This window comes from Pezoporus flaviventris, unplaced genomic scaffold, assembly GCF_033815535.1.
Source record: "Pezoporus flaviventris isolate CSIRO_AGI_PZ_B2104156 unplaced genomic scaffold, CSIRO_AGI_Pfla_v1 ptg000005l, whole genome shotgun sequence".
NCBI classification, from domain to species: domain Eukaryota; kingdom Metazoa; phylum Chordata; class Aves; order Psittaciformes; family Psittacidae; genus Pezoporus; species Pezoporus flaviventris.
The window spans coordinates 20,000,001-20,015,398 of NW_026892553.1; the positions used below are offsets into that span (position 1 = coordinate 20,000,001).

Below are 15,398 nucleotides of genomic sequence, written 5' to 3' on the forward strand. Positions count from 1 at the left end.
CCCCATTGATAACGTTGTCACCATTGGCAGAGCCAAGTGAAACATCTTGATTTTTAGGAGCCCACCCTGATTTCGGGCGATGTTTTTCTGTGGGGCTCCCACAGGGTTGAGTGCAGCTCCTGACTGCGTGGTCCTGCAGAGCCCATCTGGAAAAGGGATGGAGCACAAAGCTTGCAGGAGCAGCTTGCTGATGCAGGCTCATTTCCTGCCACCAATGCATGCTGCCCATAGGCTCTGGTCCGTGCAGCAGATAATACCTCCAAATGGTGCTTAGGGCAGAATCCAGGGCTGGAGGGAGCTTCTGTTGCCCCCTGAGGCTGTGGTGATGGCCAGGGAGGAGTGGGGTGGTGGTGGTGGGGCACAAGCTCATCTCTTTTTTCTGGGAGGTTGGGAGGGGAGGGAGGCTGAAATGCAGTTCCTGATTTCCAGGAAACCCTTTAATCTCTGTAATCCCTTTTAGAGAGGATTTTGTATTTTTCAAGGGATTTACAAACTGGATTACGTAGCCTTTTTATTCCGATTTTCCACTATGATTGTGACATTCCTGAGAGTGAGCTGAGAATGAGACGTTAGGATGGAGGTGGAGGCGTTCGTGGACTTGGACCTCTGAGCATTCTTGCCTTGCCACGTCCTTATGTCACTGCTCTCAGCTGGGATGATCCCGGGTTTCCCATTGGAGCTGCCACTGCCATCCAGCTCTAGCGTTCAGCACCATTGTTCCACCAGAGCTTTGGGACCAGGGCTTGTCCTCGATCCGGGCGGGAGGCAGGGAGCAAGGATGAGCCCTGGTTTTGCAGCTGGGTTTAATTCAGGTCTCTCTCTGCAGCCCTGCAGAAGGCATGACAAAGCCAGGTCCTGGTTTCAGGATACAGTGGCTGTTCCTGGGGCTCCTTCCAGCAGCTGAAGGTTTTAAGTTCCAGCCTAGGAACCCAACCCTTCTTTTGCTATATAAAGTGGAAAGTCGGGTATGCTGATGTTTCCCAGGGCCTCCTGCATTACCCCTTTTTCATAGGCTCAAGTCACTTTAATATTGGCTTAATGCAGGGCCGGGGTTTGGTTTCTTTCTTTCTTTATTCTAGCAGCTTAATGCAGTCAAAAAGCCACCGGTGCTGGAGCCTCTCTGCTCCCTTCCCTTGGCAGCTCCCTCACCTCAACCTCCTGCTCTTTTCCCCTGGCGTGGGGAGCTTTGCTCTCCATCCACACCAGTGATGCCAGGCAGTGAAACAGCACAAACACTCCTGGAGGCACTTTGTTCACGTGGGTGCTCAGGGAGCAAAGCGCCAGCTGCCTTTGATTTCATTCCTTCTGTCCAAGCATAAGTCAATGATGGATGTCCGGGGACATCTGAGCGCAGGCATTGCACAAAGTCCTGGTTGCCTACTTGAAGCACAAATGCCACAAACCCTGTTGTCCATGACCTGGGCCCTGTTCAAGTCTGGTTTCTGCACGCAGTGAGTCACGATGGAAGATGTCAGATGTTCCTGAGTACCACCATGAGTTTTCTAATCGAGCATTGAGAAACATCCTTCTGCCTTGAGGGCTGCTTTTAGCAGCTGGCATCTGGAAGGCAGGGACCATTTTTGTTCCCCTTAGGACTGCTTCTTAGCTGTCTGTCCTGGTCATATCCAGAGAGCTTTGAGGGGAGCAAATATGAAGGAGAACACTTCAGGTTGATGTGATGATGCTGTTTTCTGTCACTGGAGGAAATAGATGAAGCATTTCGTTCTGCTCTGCTATCACTGAAAATGTTACCTCCCAAAATGAAGACTGTCCTGAGATGTCTCAGGTGATAGCAGAGTGATCAGAAGGGATCGCTTTGTGGGTTTAGATCTTTAGGGTCTCCAAAGAGGGAGAAAGTGACTCCACGTCTGGGTGGGCTGAGATACATGGGGGATCTGCAGGAACATTGCTTGACACTTCACTTCCATTCATACTCTTCTGTTTCCAGTTTTCCTCTTGACTCCTGCCTCTGTAGATGCTGCTGGCTCTCCATGTTTAGCTCGCTGTTTTCCAATGCATCTCTCCAAAGTTCCTTGATGCAGCAGCTCTATTTCTGGGCAGTCCAGCTGGATATCAGACCGGGACATGCTGATTCACCATCAAAGCACAAGGACTCCAGCGCATCCAATTAATAATGCTAATGAGATTTGTTAATTTTTAATAGATTACATGAGCGTGTTTTGCTAAACGCCCTTCTGTGGCTCCGCTCTGCGAGCACAGCTCAGAAACTCTTTCACTTGCTGCCAAAGGGAAGATGATTAATGCAATTGCAGACGCCAGGATCTCTTCAGGGTAAACCTAGAGCACACCAAGGAGCAAAGAGGAATTTAATGAGTACATTTTCAAAGTAGATATAGGCCCACGTTATAAATGATAGCCCTTCCTCGCCACCAGCCTCTGGCCAAGGTGGGGTAGAGGAATAGTTTGAATACGGGTCATGGTGCAGCTCCCCTGCCTGTACCATGTGAAGTTTTGGGGTTTTGGGGGTGTTTTGTCTCTTTTCCCCTTGCGGATGTCTGTGGATGAGACTTTAGTGGTGGTGTTGGAGGTTGGGGAGACAGGGTGTGAGGACAAGCTGCCTCCCAGAGCTCACGTACCCCGAGCAGTGCCCGGTTGTACCCTTGGCACAGGGCTGAGATGGAGCTTCCTCACCTCTCCATGTGCATGACTTGGTCCCACAAATGAACCTGGATTCTGCCCTCCAAATTGCTTCAATCCTGGGGAACTTCTCCCGAATCAGTGCTGGTTTTGTGGTGGTGCCTGAGGGCCTCAGGTCAATGGCAGACACTCTTCGCAGGCTGTGGGCCAGCAGTGCCGGAAAGGCAAGCAGGGGGAGAAAGGTCTTGGTTTGCAAATTAGCAATCCCAGACCCAATTCCCTCGGGATTCTGCCCAGGAAATTGGTTTTACCTCTTGCTGCTGCACTGTGCTAGGCTCTTTGGCCACGCTGCCAACGGCAGCAGGATGATGCTGTTGAGCTGGAGTTTTTCTTCTGTTTCTTTCCAAATCCATCTTGCCAAGAGCCACACCTCTTAAATTGCTGTGGAGGAGGTGGAGAGGCACAAGACCATGCACAGGCTGCACATCCATCGTGGTGATCTCGCAGCCGTGCCAATACAAGCACCGTGGCCAGCCCCGGCTCAGGGCTTTAATTACACCCGGCGTGGCCGCACCTACGGCTGGGCTGTTGTAGCTGGTTGTGCAAGAGCACAACTGGCAAACCTGCTGGTGCTCCAGGTTTCTAGTGGTAATAAGCCAGAGGGCAAAACTTCCCTGGTGAGATGAAGCCCTGCTTGGCTCTTTGGAAGAGTTCAAGGTGTTTGGGAGAAGCAGAGAGTTGGGGATCCCAGCTGTATCGGGGCTGTGTGTGCTGTGTAACGCCATGGATGGGTTCCGATGTTGTCTTTGGGGAGGCAGAGTGTGTTTGGAGTATGAGCTGTTTGTGTGAGAAAGCTGGGTAACTGAAGGCTGAGGTAGGCAGAGCGCTTGGTGTTCCAACAGGAAGAGGTTGGGATGGAATCGGACTGTTCCAGCCTTCAGGTGTAAAACCCTGTAAGAAAGAAGTGGTTGGTGCTGTAGAGGTGGAGAGAGTTGGGAGCCGGGATGTCTGGAGTCACAGGCTCTTATGCTTTCCCTCGTTAACGACTCAATGGTTTGGGCTTGACTCAAACATCTCTCCCTTTAAGAAATCCAGCCTTGCTTTGGAGACAGCCAGAGTCTGCTGCATCCACTGGCAGCTTGTTCCCCGCACTGCTGAGGCTTGCTGCCTACAACTAAATAAAGCAACACACCCTGGAGGCTGTCATTCTCGCTGGCGATGCAGCGTGTGCTTCCCTAGAGCAGTCCTGAAGGACAGGCGCAGGCAGATGTTCACAACTGACCACGAGAGCTGCCGGAGCTTGCCAAGCTGCCCTACTTGTCCCTGACATTTCTGCTCCATGTGTTTTGTGCTGATTGGAAACAATCCATTCCCTTGACCCTTCAACCACAGAGTATCCATCATCTGCAAACAAGGGCCATCACCACGTCCCCCCAAGCGCTTTGGCCCTGTCGGCAGCCTTGTTCGGTGAGCACACACTGCTGGGCACGACGGTTTCACCTGGAGGGGATCCCATCGCACCCTGCTGCTGCATGGGGCACCGGCAGAGCTATCAAATGACATGGCAAAGTGGTTTTCATGCTTGGCCATCCATTATGACTCTGTTACTATATTGGGGCCATTGCTGGAGCCATCTGCCTTGGCAGGCGTGCAGCCCAGATGCCATTCCCTGGCTGTGGGCAGCAGCCGAGCCAGCCTGCAGGAGCCAGGCACTGTCCTCTCGGAGGTCATTTGCTGCCAGAGGGGCATTTGCTGGCAGTTCTTTGCTGAAGACCTTTTAGGGGTGAGAAGGGGTGTTTGAGGAGGCAGCAGTGGCTTTGGCACAGGGATGCTGCCCTAACCCAGCCTGCGTGCGGTGCTCATCCTCCCCGGCTGCTTCTTCACCAGCTGCTGTGGGATGTTCAGAGCTTTAACCTGCCCTAGGGGAGACTGAGATGAGCTCTTAGGCAGAAGCTCTTCCCTGTGAGGGTGCTGAGGCGCTGGCACAGGGTGCCCAGAGAAGCTGTGGCTGCCCCATCCCTGACAGTGTTCAAGGGCAGGTTGGACACAGGGGCTTGGAGCAAGCTGCTCTAGTGGAAGGGGTCCCTGCTCGTGACAGGGGCTGGAGCTGGAGGAGCTTTAAGGTCCCTTCAACCCAAACCATTCCACGTTTCTATACCTTAATAAACCAACTCAAATCCAACTTCCCCCCACTTCATCCATCTCCAAAGCTGGCTTTTACCGATCGCTGCCCAATAAGCTCATGCAGAGTCACTGTGCCATATCCTAGTCCTAATCCATGGAGGAACGCCGCCGCTTTACCTTGCGGATGTGGGAAGTGTGTGTTGCAGAGCTGGCGGCAGGTTTTGTCCTCCACGCTGCGAGACCATTGAAGCTTTTGCTGTCCCGGGAGCCCAGCGCAGCAGCAGCTTTGTGTTAGAGGGGCTTTTGTTCCAAAAGATGCTTCCGGAGGGACCGGCTTGCGTTCGGCTGGAGACCTTTCACCAGCTGTGTAAGGACTCCGGGAAGCGGCCGGCACGCTCGGCTCCATGAGGAAAGGGGGGGGGGAAGCAGAGCTAATGATTGACTATTATTTTAAGGGGATTATCTAATCCGCAGCCCAGAGGACAAGAGGGGCCAGAAGGAGTGCAGATTGACTATGTAATTAGTGCAGCTTGTTGGGAATACCCTCTGGACTCCAACTGATTATAAGCAGAAACAGATTATTCTAGTTACCCCCCCCACATGAAAAAGCCTTTGCAGCCAAAGGGTCACTTTGTAGTAGAAACTGCTGTAAATTAAGTGGATGAGCAGAGCTGGGGCAGTGGAGACCTTTAATGCAGTGTAAAGGCAGAGTTTTGGGTGGAAGTGACTGAAATGGTGTTTGTGGGAGGTTAGCTTCCGTGACCCCACCACCCATCCTGCAGCTCCATCTGTGGTGCCAGGGCTATGGGAGCAGGATGTGCAGGGATGCAGGAGCGACCTGGACCAAGCAGGGATCCTAAGGAAGGCTGGGAACTGTAATGGAACCTTCTCAAGAAGCACCTGGTTAGGAACATTTGGAAATTTGGGTTCCTGGCCTTGAGATATGGTTATTATTGTTACATATTTGTAATGCTGCTATTGCCTGGACCTGCTTGTCTCTGCCTTGGGTCTGTTAGAGGCTTATTTTCCTTTCCTCCAGTGTACCAAAAGTCATTAGGAGTGAAGTGAAAGGGATTTGCAACAGTTACGGATCCATTAGTAATACAAAATGAAAGATGTATGGCTAAATCCATCAAGACTAAAAGTACGATTGAGCCCAAATAAGCCCAGAGAAGGAAACAATGGCAGGAACAGTGACAACAAATGGCACACCCAAGCACTAAACTTCTGAAGCAGTTAAACGAGGCTAGGGAACTGGTTCTCATATCACTGATGACAAGAGGGTTTCTGTTCTCTTCAATTTGGTCAAAGAGGGAGCATGAGGGAATCACCATTCCCATGTGGGTGGAATGCTGTGATTTTAAACATTGCCCTTACTCAAGTTCAGGTGAAATCTCAGAATCTGAAAAATTCCCAGCTAAAAGATGGTGTTTGAAGCAATCGATCTGGGACAATTTGGCTGGATGTTTCCAGCACAACCCAGCTGCTGCATTGCATCTCATAAATTACATTGCAGAATGAGACTTAAATGGGAACGTCAAAACCCTTTGTGCTCTTAAGGACCTTGCTGAAGCACTCTTTTGTTTCAACTTTCTTTTCTAAAGGCAAGAGGAGTTCCTGTGGAGTTTCCTGGGTTTGCCAGGTTGTCCCATAAGAGACTATTCTGCCCTAAAAGCTCTGCTGATGGGCTGCAGATTGCTGGCCTGGAGGCCTGATGGTAGAGTGACCCCCTGGAGCATCTTTTAGGTCTTAGGAGGGTGTAGAAACACTTTCCAAAGCACACCAGGACAGGCGTCCTTGCCCTGATGGGACCTTGTATCAGCTGAGGGGTCTGGTGTAAACCAACCAACCCTGGAATAATCTGCTGTGATTTTTATTAACTGAAAATCACTTATTCGGCAGAATGAGCTTGGGGAAACAAAATCATAGAATCATAGAATAGTTAGGGTTGGAAAGGACCTTAAGATCATCCAGTTCCAACCCCCCTGCCATGGGCAGGGACACCTCACACTAAACCATGGCACCCAAGGCCTCGTCCAGCCTGGCCTTGAACACTGACAGGGATGGAGCATTCACAACCTCCCTGGGCAACCCATTCCAGTGCCTCACCACCCTAACAGGAAAGAATTTCCTCCTTATATCCAAGCTAAACTTCCCCTGTTTAAATTTGAACCCATTACCCCTTGTCCTATCACTACAGTCCCTAATGAAGAGTCCCTCCCCAGCATCCCTATAGGCCCCCTTCAGACACTGGAAGCTGCTCTGAGGTCTCCACTCAGCCTTCTCTTCTCCAGGCTGAACAGCCCCAACTTCCTCAGCCTGTCTTCATACAGGAGGTGCTCCAGTCCCTGATCCTCCTCGTGGCAGCCAGGCTGCCCCCAAACTGTCGCAGAGCCTGAGCATCCTGTGTGCCGGAGGGATGTGTTCTTTCTGTGCTTGGAAAGCAGCACGGGACTGGCACTGGTGGCCTCCTGGAGCATCCCTCTCAGGGTGGCACCTTCTGCTCTGCCCACGGCTGTGCAGCTCTGAGCACAGCAGCGCAGCTGTACCCTTCAGATCTGTACTCTTCAGAACAAAATCAGGAAGGTTGTGGAGAAGGGGAGTCACAGATTCTGTGGGAATCTCCTGGAAAAGCCAGGGTTCACCAAGCAGCTTCTGCTTGCACCAGGCCCTTTGTGCGTGTGGATGTCTGCTCCCATTCAAGCATTTCCGACCCTCTGTGATGGCCTGGGCTGGCTCTCTTGTCACGCTACCATCCTTCTGCCTTTGTTTTGCAATGTTTGGGTATTTTTGATGAAGAAATACTGCCTGTTTGCCTTGGCAGTGCTGCTCGTTGGACTGATGCGGTGTTCTTCAGCTAGAGTGTTTGCTCAGCCTTTTGGATGCTTTCTCAGGGGTGGGGTGGGATGATCCAAACTTATCAGTATGCTGCTGATCCATGGGGGCTTCTGAAAGGCTTGAGCCAGGGTATCTTCAGATGGAAACCACTGGCTTCCCCCAGGCCAGGATCTGGGGATGAGATGAACTGGCTTAAATGAGAGAAACTTGGCCCCCAGAAGGAAACTGCAGCAGCATGAGAAGGGGAGTGAGGGACCCATTGCCTTGAGTGAAGCATGGGGACACCCAGTTGGTCCAGATGCTCGGCAGGTACAAATGCCTCAGGTGGATGTGGCTAATGGATGTTAAAACAACTTGAGCTTTTTGTTCTTGGCCCTGGTAATTGCTGGTTTCTTGCCTTTCTACATGGTGTCTTTGGACTCTTTATTCCTCCCTGTCCCTGGGAGACCAGAGTGACTGTGACCATTAATGTCATGCTCCTCTGCCAGGGCTCTCGTAACCTTTATACTGGACATGTTTTTGGTTTGGAGCTCTCGTGCTTCACCTCAAAGTCCCCGTGTTGCAACAGCAGCATGCCTGGGGTGCGTGATCCATTCGCATTCCACACTCTCCAGTGCTTTGATGAGGTGGACAGGGATGGGATGGATGTGTTGTTAGTGCTGCAAGGAGCGTATTTTGCACACCCTTCACTAAGACTGCAGAAATGCAGAGCTCCTCACGTCCTCCAGCCAGGAGGTGTTTGGTGAGCAAGCCCTGGGGCTGGCTCTGGGTTTGGGGGAACCATGTGGGCTCTCCTGGATTTCCTCACCCCTGCTCTCCTGAGGACTCTGGCGTTGGTGGGAGCTGAATGTGCCCTGTGTTGGCATGTGACTAACACTACCCACCTCTCTGCTTTTCCTCCAGAGCTGGCGTATGACCTGGATATGGACGACACCTCTGCAAACAAGCAGCTTCTAAATCAGCAAAGCAAAAGTGGTGCCACGGTCTCCAACAGTGACCCCAGGAATGCAGCCCCCTGCCCCGGGCCTGCTGCTGCCATCACCCTGCTCCTGCTGCTGCTGGGCCACAAGCTGTGAGCGGGGCTGGTGGCATTGCTCCATGGCCCTTTTCTTAACGAGGAAGACATTTGGAACCTCTTCTGGAATATATGCACATTTCCAAGGACAGAACAAAGGACTTGAGTGGGTTTTATAAAGGAATCTGGTATCTTCCCACAAAAAAAAAACACAACGGAAAGGGGTTTGTTCATGGTAAATGAGTAAATACGTAACAGTGCTTTTTAAAGATAATCCTGTTTAATATAAAAGGTTCGTATTAAACTGAGTTCCTCATAGGTGTGGAAGACTGAGGTCTCCCTTGCTGTTCAGCCACAGACCTTATCTCATCTCAAGTCATTTGAATGTGTGTGGGGCTTAGAACGCCTATGGTACATGAAATGCTCTCAGCAAGTATCAGACCCCTGATCCTACTTGACCTAATACAGTTTTTGTCTGTAGTTCAAGCAGGTTTTGTACTAACTCCAGTTTCGAGGCTCACCCCTAGGAATCTGGCCAGGCACACGGTACAGAGGGCGGGTGAAGACAGGGCAGAGAGAGAGTCAGACGTGCGGTAGGAAGAAAGATGCTGCAGATGAGGAGTCGTGGTGCGCCGGGATTGTCAGGCAGATGTTCTTCCACGGGCGCCAAGCGCACCTGCACTGTGGCAAGTTGAAGGTGATTTTGCTGCTCACATCCCAGGGAGGTCCTGCGAAGCCCTTCAGTCGCCACCAGCGTCCCCGTGGCCCGTGCAATGCCCTGGTTGTGTTCTGCAGAAGAGAGGCACCTCCTTTCCCACGGGAAATCTGCAAACAGAGCTCCAGCCAAGGGACAGACGGCACGGAGGTGCACGCGGTGCTTCACAGGGATGAATAACAGCATCCAACTCATTGTGCTGCAAGGGAGGAAAAGAAAAGGATTTGCAGAAGCCCGAGGCAGATGAGACTCTTACTCATGTGTTTCTTTGCATGTTACTTTACTTAAGCTATCTCCAAAATAAAGATTGATTGCTCTATAAAGGGTGCGCTGGAAGTAGCCTCCCATGTGTGCAAGGTGATGCTCTGCCTTGTTCCTAGAGCAGGCAGCCTGGAAAAGCCAAAAAGGGCACCATGGAGAGGCTTGAGGCTTGGCTTAGTCTCGTTAAAAGGATGGGCTAGGGCCAGGGAGGGTTTGGTTTGTTTCCTGGCCAAAATGGTTGTGTATTTCTGTTTAAGATGCTGCCTTTACTAGAGTGATTATATCCACAGTATATTAAGCCACAGTGTGTACCTGCAGGTGTGCACGCACACACACACATGCATGCTTTAGGCATGTGTGTGGCTCAGACCTTGTTAAAAGCAATTTCGTGTTTAGGAGAAAGCAGATAAATCCAAACCACGCAATCGGGTGGTTTAAAGTGTTGGGACTGTGTGAGGTGCTTCAGGAGCTGTGGCAGAGGGAGAGCTGGCTGCTCACCCAGCTCCTCTGCATGGGGACCTTCACTTCCACGTCACTGCTCCTGATGGAGAGGAAAGGATTTGGGCTAAGCCCCGACGTGACCTGCTGGTTAATGGTCAGAGAGCTGGCTAGGGTCTGGGTTTCAGAGCCCTCATATCCCACCTGCACTGGGGTGAGCGCTGGGGGTGTTGAGGCATGGACGGATGAAGCCCTTAGTGACATGGTTTAGTGGTGGCCTGGGCGGTCCTGATGATCTTAAAGGTTTCTTCCAACCCAGCTGATTCTGTGGTTCTGTGGATGTAGATGTGTATTTGTATTTTATATGTTCACAGACCAAATTACAATCGCCTCTGTCTCTCAGGCCCTGCTCTCCCCATCAGCCCTGCCCTCTGTACCTCAGCTGGCTGTGCCCATGAGCCTCTGCTCCACCAAAGGGAATATTTTATTAGCACCACTTGAATTTCCATCACTTCTTCCCTTCTGATCATTTTCCTTTCATCCCTCTGGAGCACTGGAGGTGGGAGCAGGATGCTGGGTTTGTTGGGAGATTACATGCTCCCTCTGCCTCACCAGGTACCATCACAGGGACATTCCTCTGTGTTGGAAATACTCTGTGTGCTGCTGCTGCCTTAGATAAGCAGCAGGATGGGATGGTGGCACTGGCTGTTCAGGCCAGCGTGCTTTCATTCTCTCTTAGGGTGATGGTGTGGGCTGTGCCTTGCTGTGTGTCTCACAAAGCCTGACTGCATCACCGCAGAGCGATGCTGATGCTTCTCAGCAGAGACCCCTCTGTAGCGTACTGAGCCCTGTTTCCCATTGCACAGACATGCTGTTTAGCAAAGCTATGCTTGTTGGAGACTTTGTTATAATAAGAGATCACAAAAAAAACCAGCTTTTGAGCTTGTTACCTGCCAAGCTTACAACATAAGGCATTGTAGCTGGTAAAAACAGCTGTTGAATTTTACCCTGCAGTGGGTTTATGCACGTGTTTTAACAGGGGTTTGGCAAGGGATGCCATGGTCACCAAGATGGAATAAAGCTGGCATTCAGTTTGGGCAGTGTTTCATTCCCATGTCAGGAGAAATAAGGAACAGTTGTTCCCTGTTTGCTTCTCTGCACCACCTCTGCTTACTGTGACCTGCATTGCCATGGGATGTCTCCATCAGAAGACATGCACTGTCACCTTCCCTGGACACGTGTCCCTGGAGCCTTGTCCCAGGGCTCGCAGGTTTAACACTAACACAGGCAAGATTATCTGAAGTTTTCTTTTTTAACAGTAGTAGCAGTACTAGCAGCAGTAGTGGTATATATTAGCATACGTATTGGTAATGGGTATGCACACCATCTGTATGATAAAGTGTTTCTATGGGTCGAGGTGGTGAGGGGTTGGAAGGTGCCGGGGCAGTGTCACGGTTGTACTCCCAGCACTGTGATAACGTGGTGCTGTGGCTCCAGCACTGGCAGTGGCCACGTCTGGCCAGCGAGGCTATCACCAGTGTTAATACCTGCCAGTGGATATTTACTCTTCCCAGCCAGGGAAAAGCAGCTGAACAGAGGGGTTCCGTCATGGAGGCACATCTGGGAAAGACAAAGAAACTTGGAAAACCCCTTTTCTAGCTGGTTTCGAGCCCTGCAGTGAAACCCAGAGTTGGTCCTGAGCAGTCAGTGACTCTGATCCCCGGGTGCCCCTGTGCAGAGCCTGGCTGCCTCATGGCATTGGCACCTTGTGCTGGCGCTGCCCAAAGGCCCAGTGACCTGGGGAAGGTTTCCAGTCTTCTCCAGTCTCAGGCGGTTGAGCCTTTCCTGGTTAACCTTGCTGCTTCCTGGCCAGAGCTGCAGCTCTCATTAAGCTCCATTGGCAGCAGTGGGGTGACGGGAGCCTGCCACCACCGTGCACATCCCACATGCAGGTAGGGCTGAGCAGCACCAAAGCCGCTGCATCTCTGGGTGCGTTTGCAAGCAGCCTTGAAAAGGTGCTGAGGGCAGCACCTTTCCCTGTGTCTGAGGCTGGGGATGAGATGCCAACATGTGCTTAGCATGTGTAATGTATTTCTGTACTAACTATGAGTCAAATCAGAGTTTGAACCCAAAATATTGCTGTTGGATGGGAAGTCCCAGTTCATTAATCAATTGACTAATAGTTTAGTGCTGGAATGGTGTCATTGGCGCGCACTCGCCAGCTGCTGGGAACAGCTGGTGCTGGTGGCTTGCGCTGCTTTGGGAAGTGAAATCCAGCGTCTGGAGGTTGTTTTTCAGGGACTTTTTCAGAACTGCTTGTTTATCTCCATGAGCAAAGCCTCAGGCACTCTGGAGCAGGCACCCAGCAGGGATGTGGGTCTGGATTCACTGGGGCTTCCAACTGAATCAAAGTGCCCCCTGCACAGAGGATGCTGAGAGCACCAGCTGCGTCTGCAAACATGTCAGCTGGACACAGGGTGCTCCTGAGGGTTTGCATAAGAGGAACACGTGTAATCCTGTGCTCTCTGGTGGTTTGGTTTGCTCTTGAGTCAAACCGGCGTGTGCTGAGCTATGGGAATGGCAAGGGAGATGCCACCAACCCAGAGGGCAGGTCCTGGCTGCTCCCCAGGCTTGGAGGGCATTGGGTTGGGGCACAGGCAGGGGTCCTGTTGCTGTGGCACTGGCGGCTGCTGTGTCAGGAGGGGAGAAGCTGTCACCTTGCCCTGCCTCCTGCCCTGCTTTCTCATCAGCTGCTGATCCATGGTGAGACTTTCACAGCCATACGGCAAGCGGTGGCAGATGGGGCATGAGATAAGGCTGCTGGTGGGGATCAGCCGTGGGATAATGTTTGTCTCTAAAGCAGAATACAGGAAACCACACAGACCTCAAAATGCTGGAAACAGCCCCGTGTGCTGCTGAGGTGCCTCCTTCCAACCTCGGAGCACATAGCTGGCGGTGGGACCCACCATGGCCAAGTCCACTGGAGGAGTCCTTCCCCGCAGGGTACCCAGCTCACCTCGGCTAAAACATCTCAGCGTTTGGTCCCCAGACACTTGGGTGCCTTGGTGGGAGTTTACATAACCTTTCCAGCAGGGCAGCAGCTTAATGACTGACAAATGCTGCTAAAGCTCCACCAGATCATGCACCATACACCCAGAGCTGTCTGCTCCCAGAAACCCAGGGATTTATCCGTTTGAGGTCCATAGCTGAGGGGCACTCAGCTGGGGATCAGTGAAAACACCAACCTTCCTCGTGCATTATTAGCAAGGAGTTAGCTGTGGAGGTGTAGGGGGGGATGAAACGAGCAGCCAGAGGGCAATGAGGTGAAACCATCCCATTGGAGGATGGTCACTGATCCTCAGCTTGGGAATCTGGGGTTTCTATTAGGGACCTGGTGAAACTCTCATGTGAAGACAAGTGGTGGGATTGGTTCAGCTCCTGCTCTTGGGAGACCTCACTAAGAAGTAGAAGTGGGGGGAAAACCCCAACCCAAACCCACAAACAACTCCCTAAATAAGCTTGTCAAATGTCACTGAAGGACATTCCCTGGACGTGAGGTAAATGGGAGTTGGATGCAGGGAGATGGAGCGGCCCTGGCGTGTTTACACAGGCAGTGAATTTACTGCCCTCGAAGAAAAAGCCCCGAGAAGCAGTGGGCATTAATCAAATGGAGTTTATTTGGTCAACCATTGTCTACTGCAAATAAATATCTTGGTGTTGTTCTGCTGAGAGCACGCCAGGATCTGGAGGACGCATCCATGCCTCGGGGCTGCAAAGCACCGCATCCCACAGCTCTTCCCAGGGGCTAACACCATCCCTGTGAAGCTATTCCTCCCTGCGAGGCTCCTGGTGAAGCCTGGGCCAGCCCTGCAGCCCAAAGGGTTTGGAGAGGAAACAGAAATGATTCCTGATGGGAATGGGGTGGGAGCTGGGGCTGGGACCTGAGAGCACTGGGTGGGAAAGGAAGGGTCCCCATAGGGACTATTCAGGGTTATTTCAAGGTACTCCTCGGTGATCACAAGGCCACAGAAGACTTCTGCCAACTGCTCCAGCACATACCGGTGTTGGAAACCAGACTGTTCCATAGCAGAGTCATGGAGTGATGTGGGATGAAGGGACCTTAAAGCTCCTCCAGCTCCAACCCCTGCCACGGGCAGGGACCCCTTCCACTAGAGCAGCTTGCTCCAAGCCCCTGTGTCCAACCTGCCCTTGAACACTGCCAGGGATGGGGCAGCCACAGCTTCTCTGGGCACCCTGTGCCAGCGCCTCAGCACCCTCACAGAGAAGAAGGTACCGACCTGGGCTCAACCTCCCAGGTTAGGGGCTATCTCCTCCCAGCAGGGACCTCAACGACTGCTTGCAGCGAGTCAACACTTCTGGGGATCTCTGCCAGTGGTTTCTGTTTGCTTTCACTGTCCCCTTTGCTGTTGTTATTTCAGCTCTCAGAGATGCTGCACATCCAGAGAGGAAATCACTGCCGGATCCAGCAGCACAACCACCCTCCCCATCCAGCTCTCTGCAGGCACATCACCAAAAAGAAGTCGCAGGCTGTATCTCTTCAGTGTCATATTATATTGCCATCCACCACATTAGCAAACAGGAGAATAAACATGGGCTGGATAGCAAAGCAAGAGGCTCTTTAACTACAGATGTTGAGGAGAGTGACGTTTGTGTACATTCCACCCCGAAGTGGATTAAAGTGGTGACCTTTCCTGTGGTGTGAAATGGGTTTGTTGCGGAGCACAGGCATCTCGTGTCACTTCAAGACCTGCCAGACATTTTGTTGCCCCCGTTGTTTATGGCTAACATTGGATGATGTCTCTTGAAGCTGAATCTCAGCAGCTGACAGTGTTTTCTGAGAACTTGTCATCTGGACTCTATCAAGCACAATTCCTGGGATTGGCTGTATTTGTTCCCATTGGAAGGAAAAGCAGTGTTTTCTGGAAAAGGAGAAGTCAAAGGAGGATGGCGGCGTGACTCCTAGCGCTGAGCTGAAGCCTGCAGAAGGAACCAGGATTTGACCCAGGGTGCCAGACCCATGGCGTGAGTCACCACTATTGCCTGTCACTGTGTGTGTGATGAACACCTCCCAAGTGTGGCAGCCAGCACAGACACCTCTCCATGATGATGCCAGCTTTGCCGTGCATGGCATCCCATGACCACCTCAGAGCAGAGGGATGCTACTGCCAGCCCACCGAGGTACCAAGGTGTGATCTTGTCTTGCTTCCAGCAGGGCCCTTGCTCCAGGTCAGGTTTTACTGTGCTGAACATGCAGCAGGCAGCTCTTGGCTGTTCTGCTCCTGGCGAGGATGGCGAAGCAGGAGGACAAGGGAAGAGGAGCGGTCACACTGGTAGCATCAGCCTCGGTATTGTGTGGTGCAGCTGATATACTGGAGGGAAGGGATGGGA

The 15,398-nt window shown here is 51.9% G+C and overlaps 1 protein-coding gene across 2 annotated transcripts in view; it reads left to right on the forward strand.

Moving 5' to 3' along the window:
- The window catches only part of GPC3 (glypican 3), a 134,709-nt gene extending 125,094 nt beyond the window's left edge, over nt 1-9,615 (forward strand). Inside the window, exons 8-9 of one of the 2 annotated variants that reach the window (XM_061446230.1) lie at nt 3,991-4,065; nt 8,464-9,615. In XM_061446230.1, coding sequence (XP_061302214.1) covers nt 3,991-4,065; nt 8,464-8,636 — 248 coding nt within the window. In that variant the 3' untranslated portion in view covers nt 8,637-9,615. The remainder of the gene's footprint in view (nt 1-3,990; nt 4,066-8,463) is intronic. The other variant, XM_061446231.1, reaches the window with a different exon arrangement.
- Nucleotides 9,616-15,398: the final 5,783 nt, after the last annotated feature.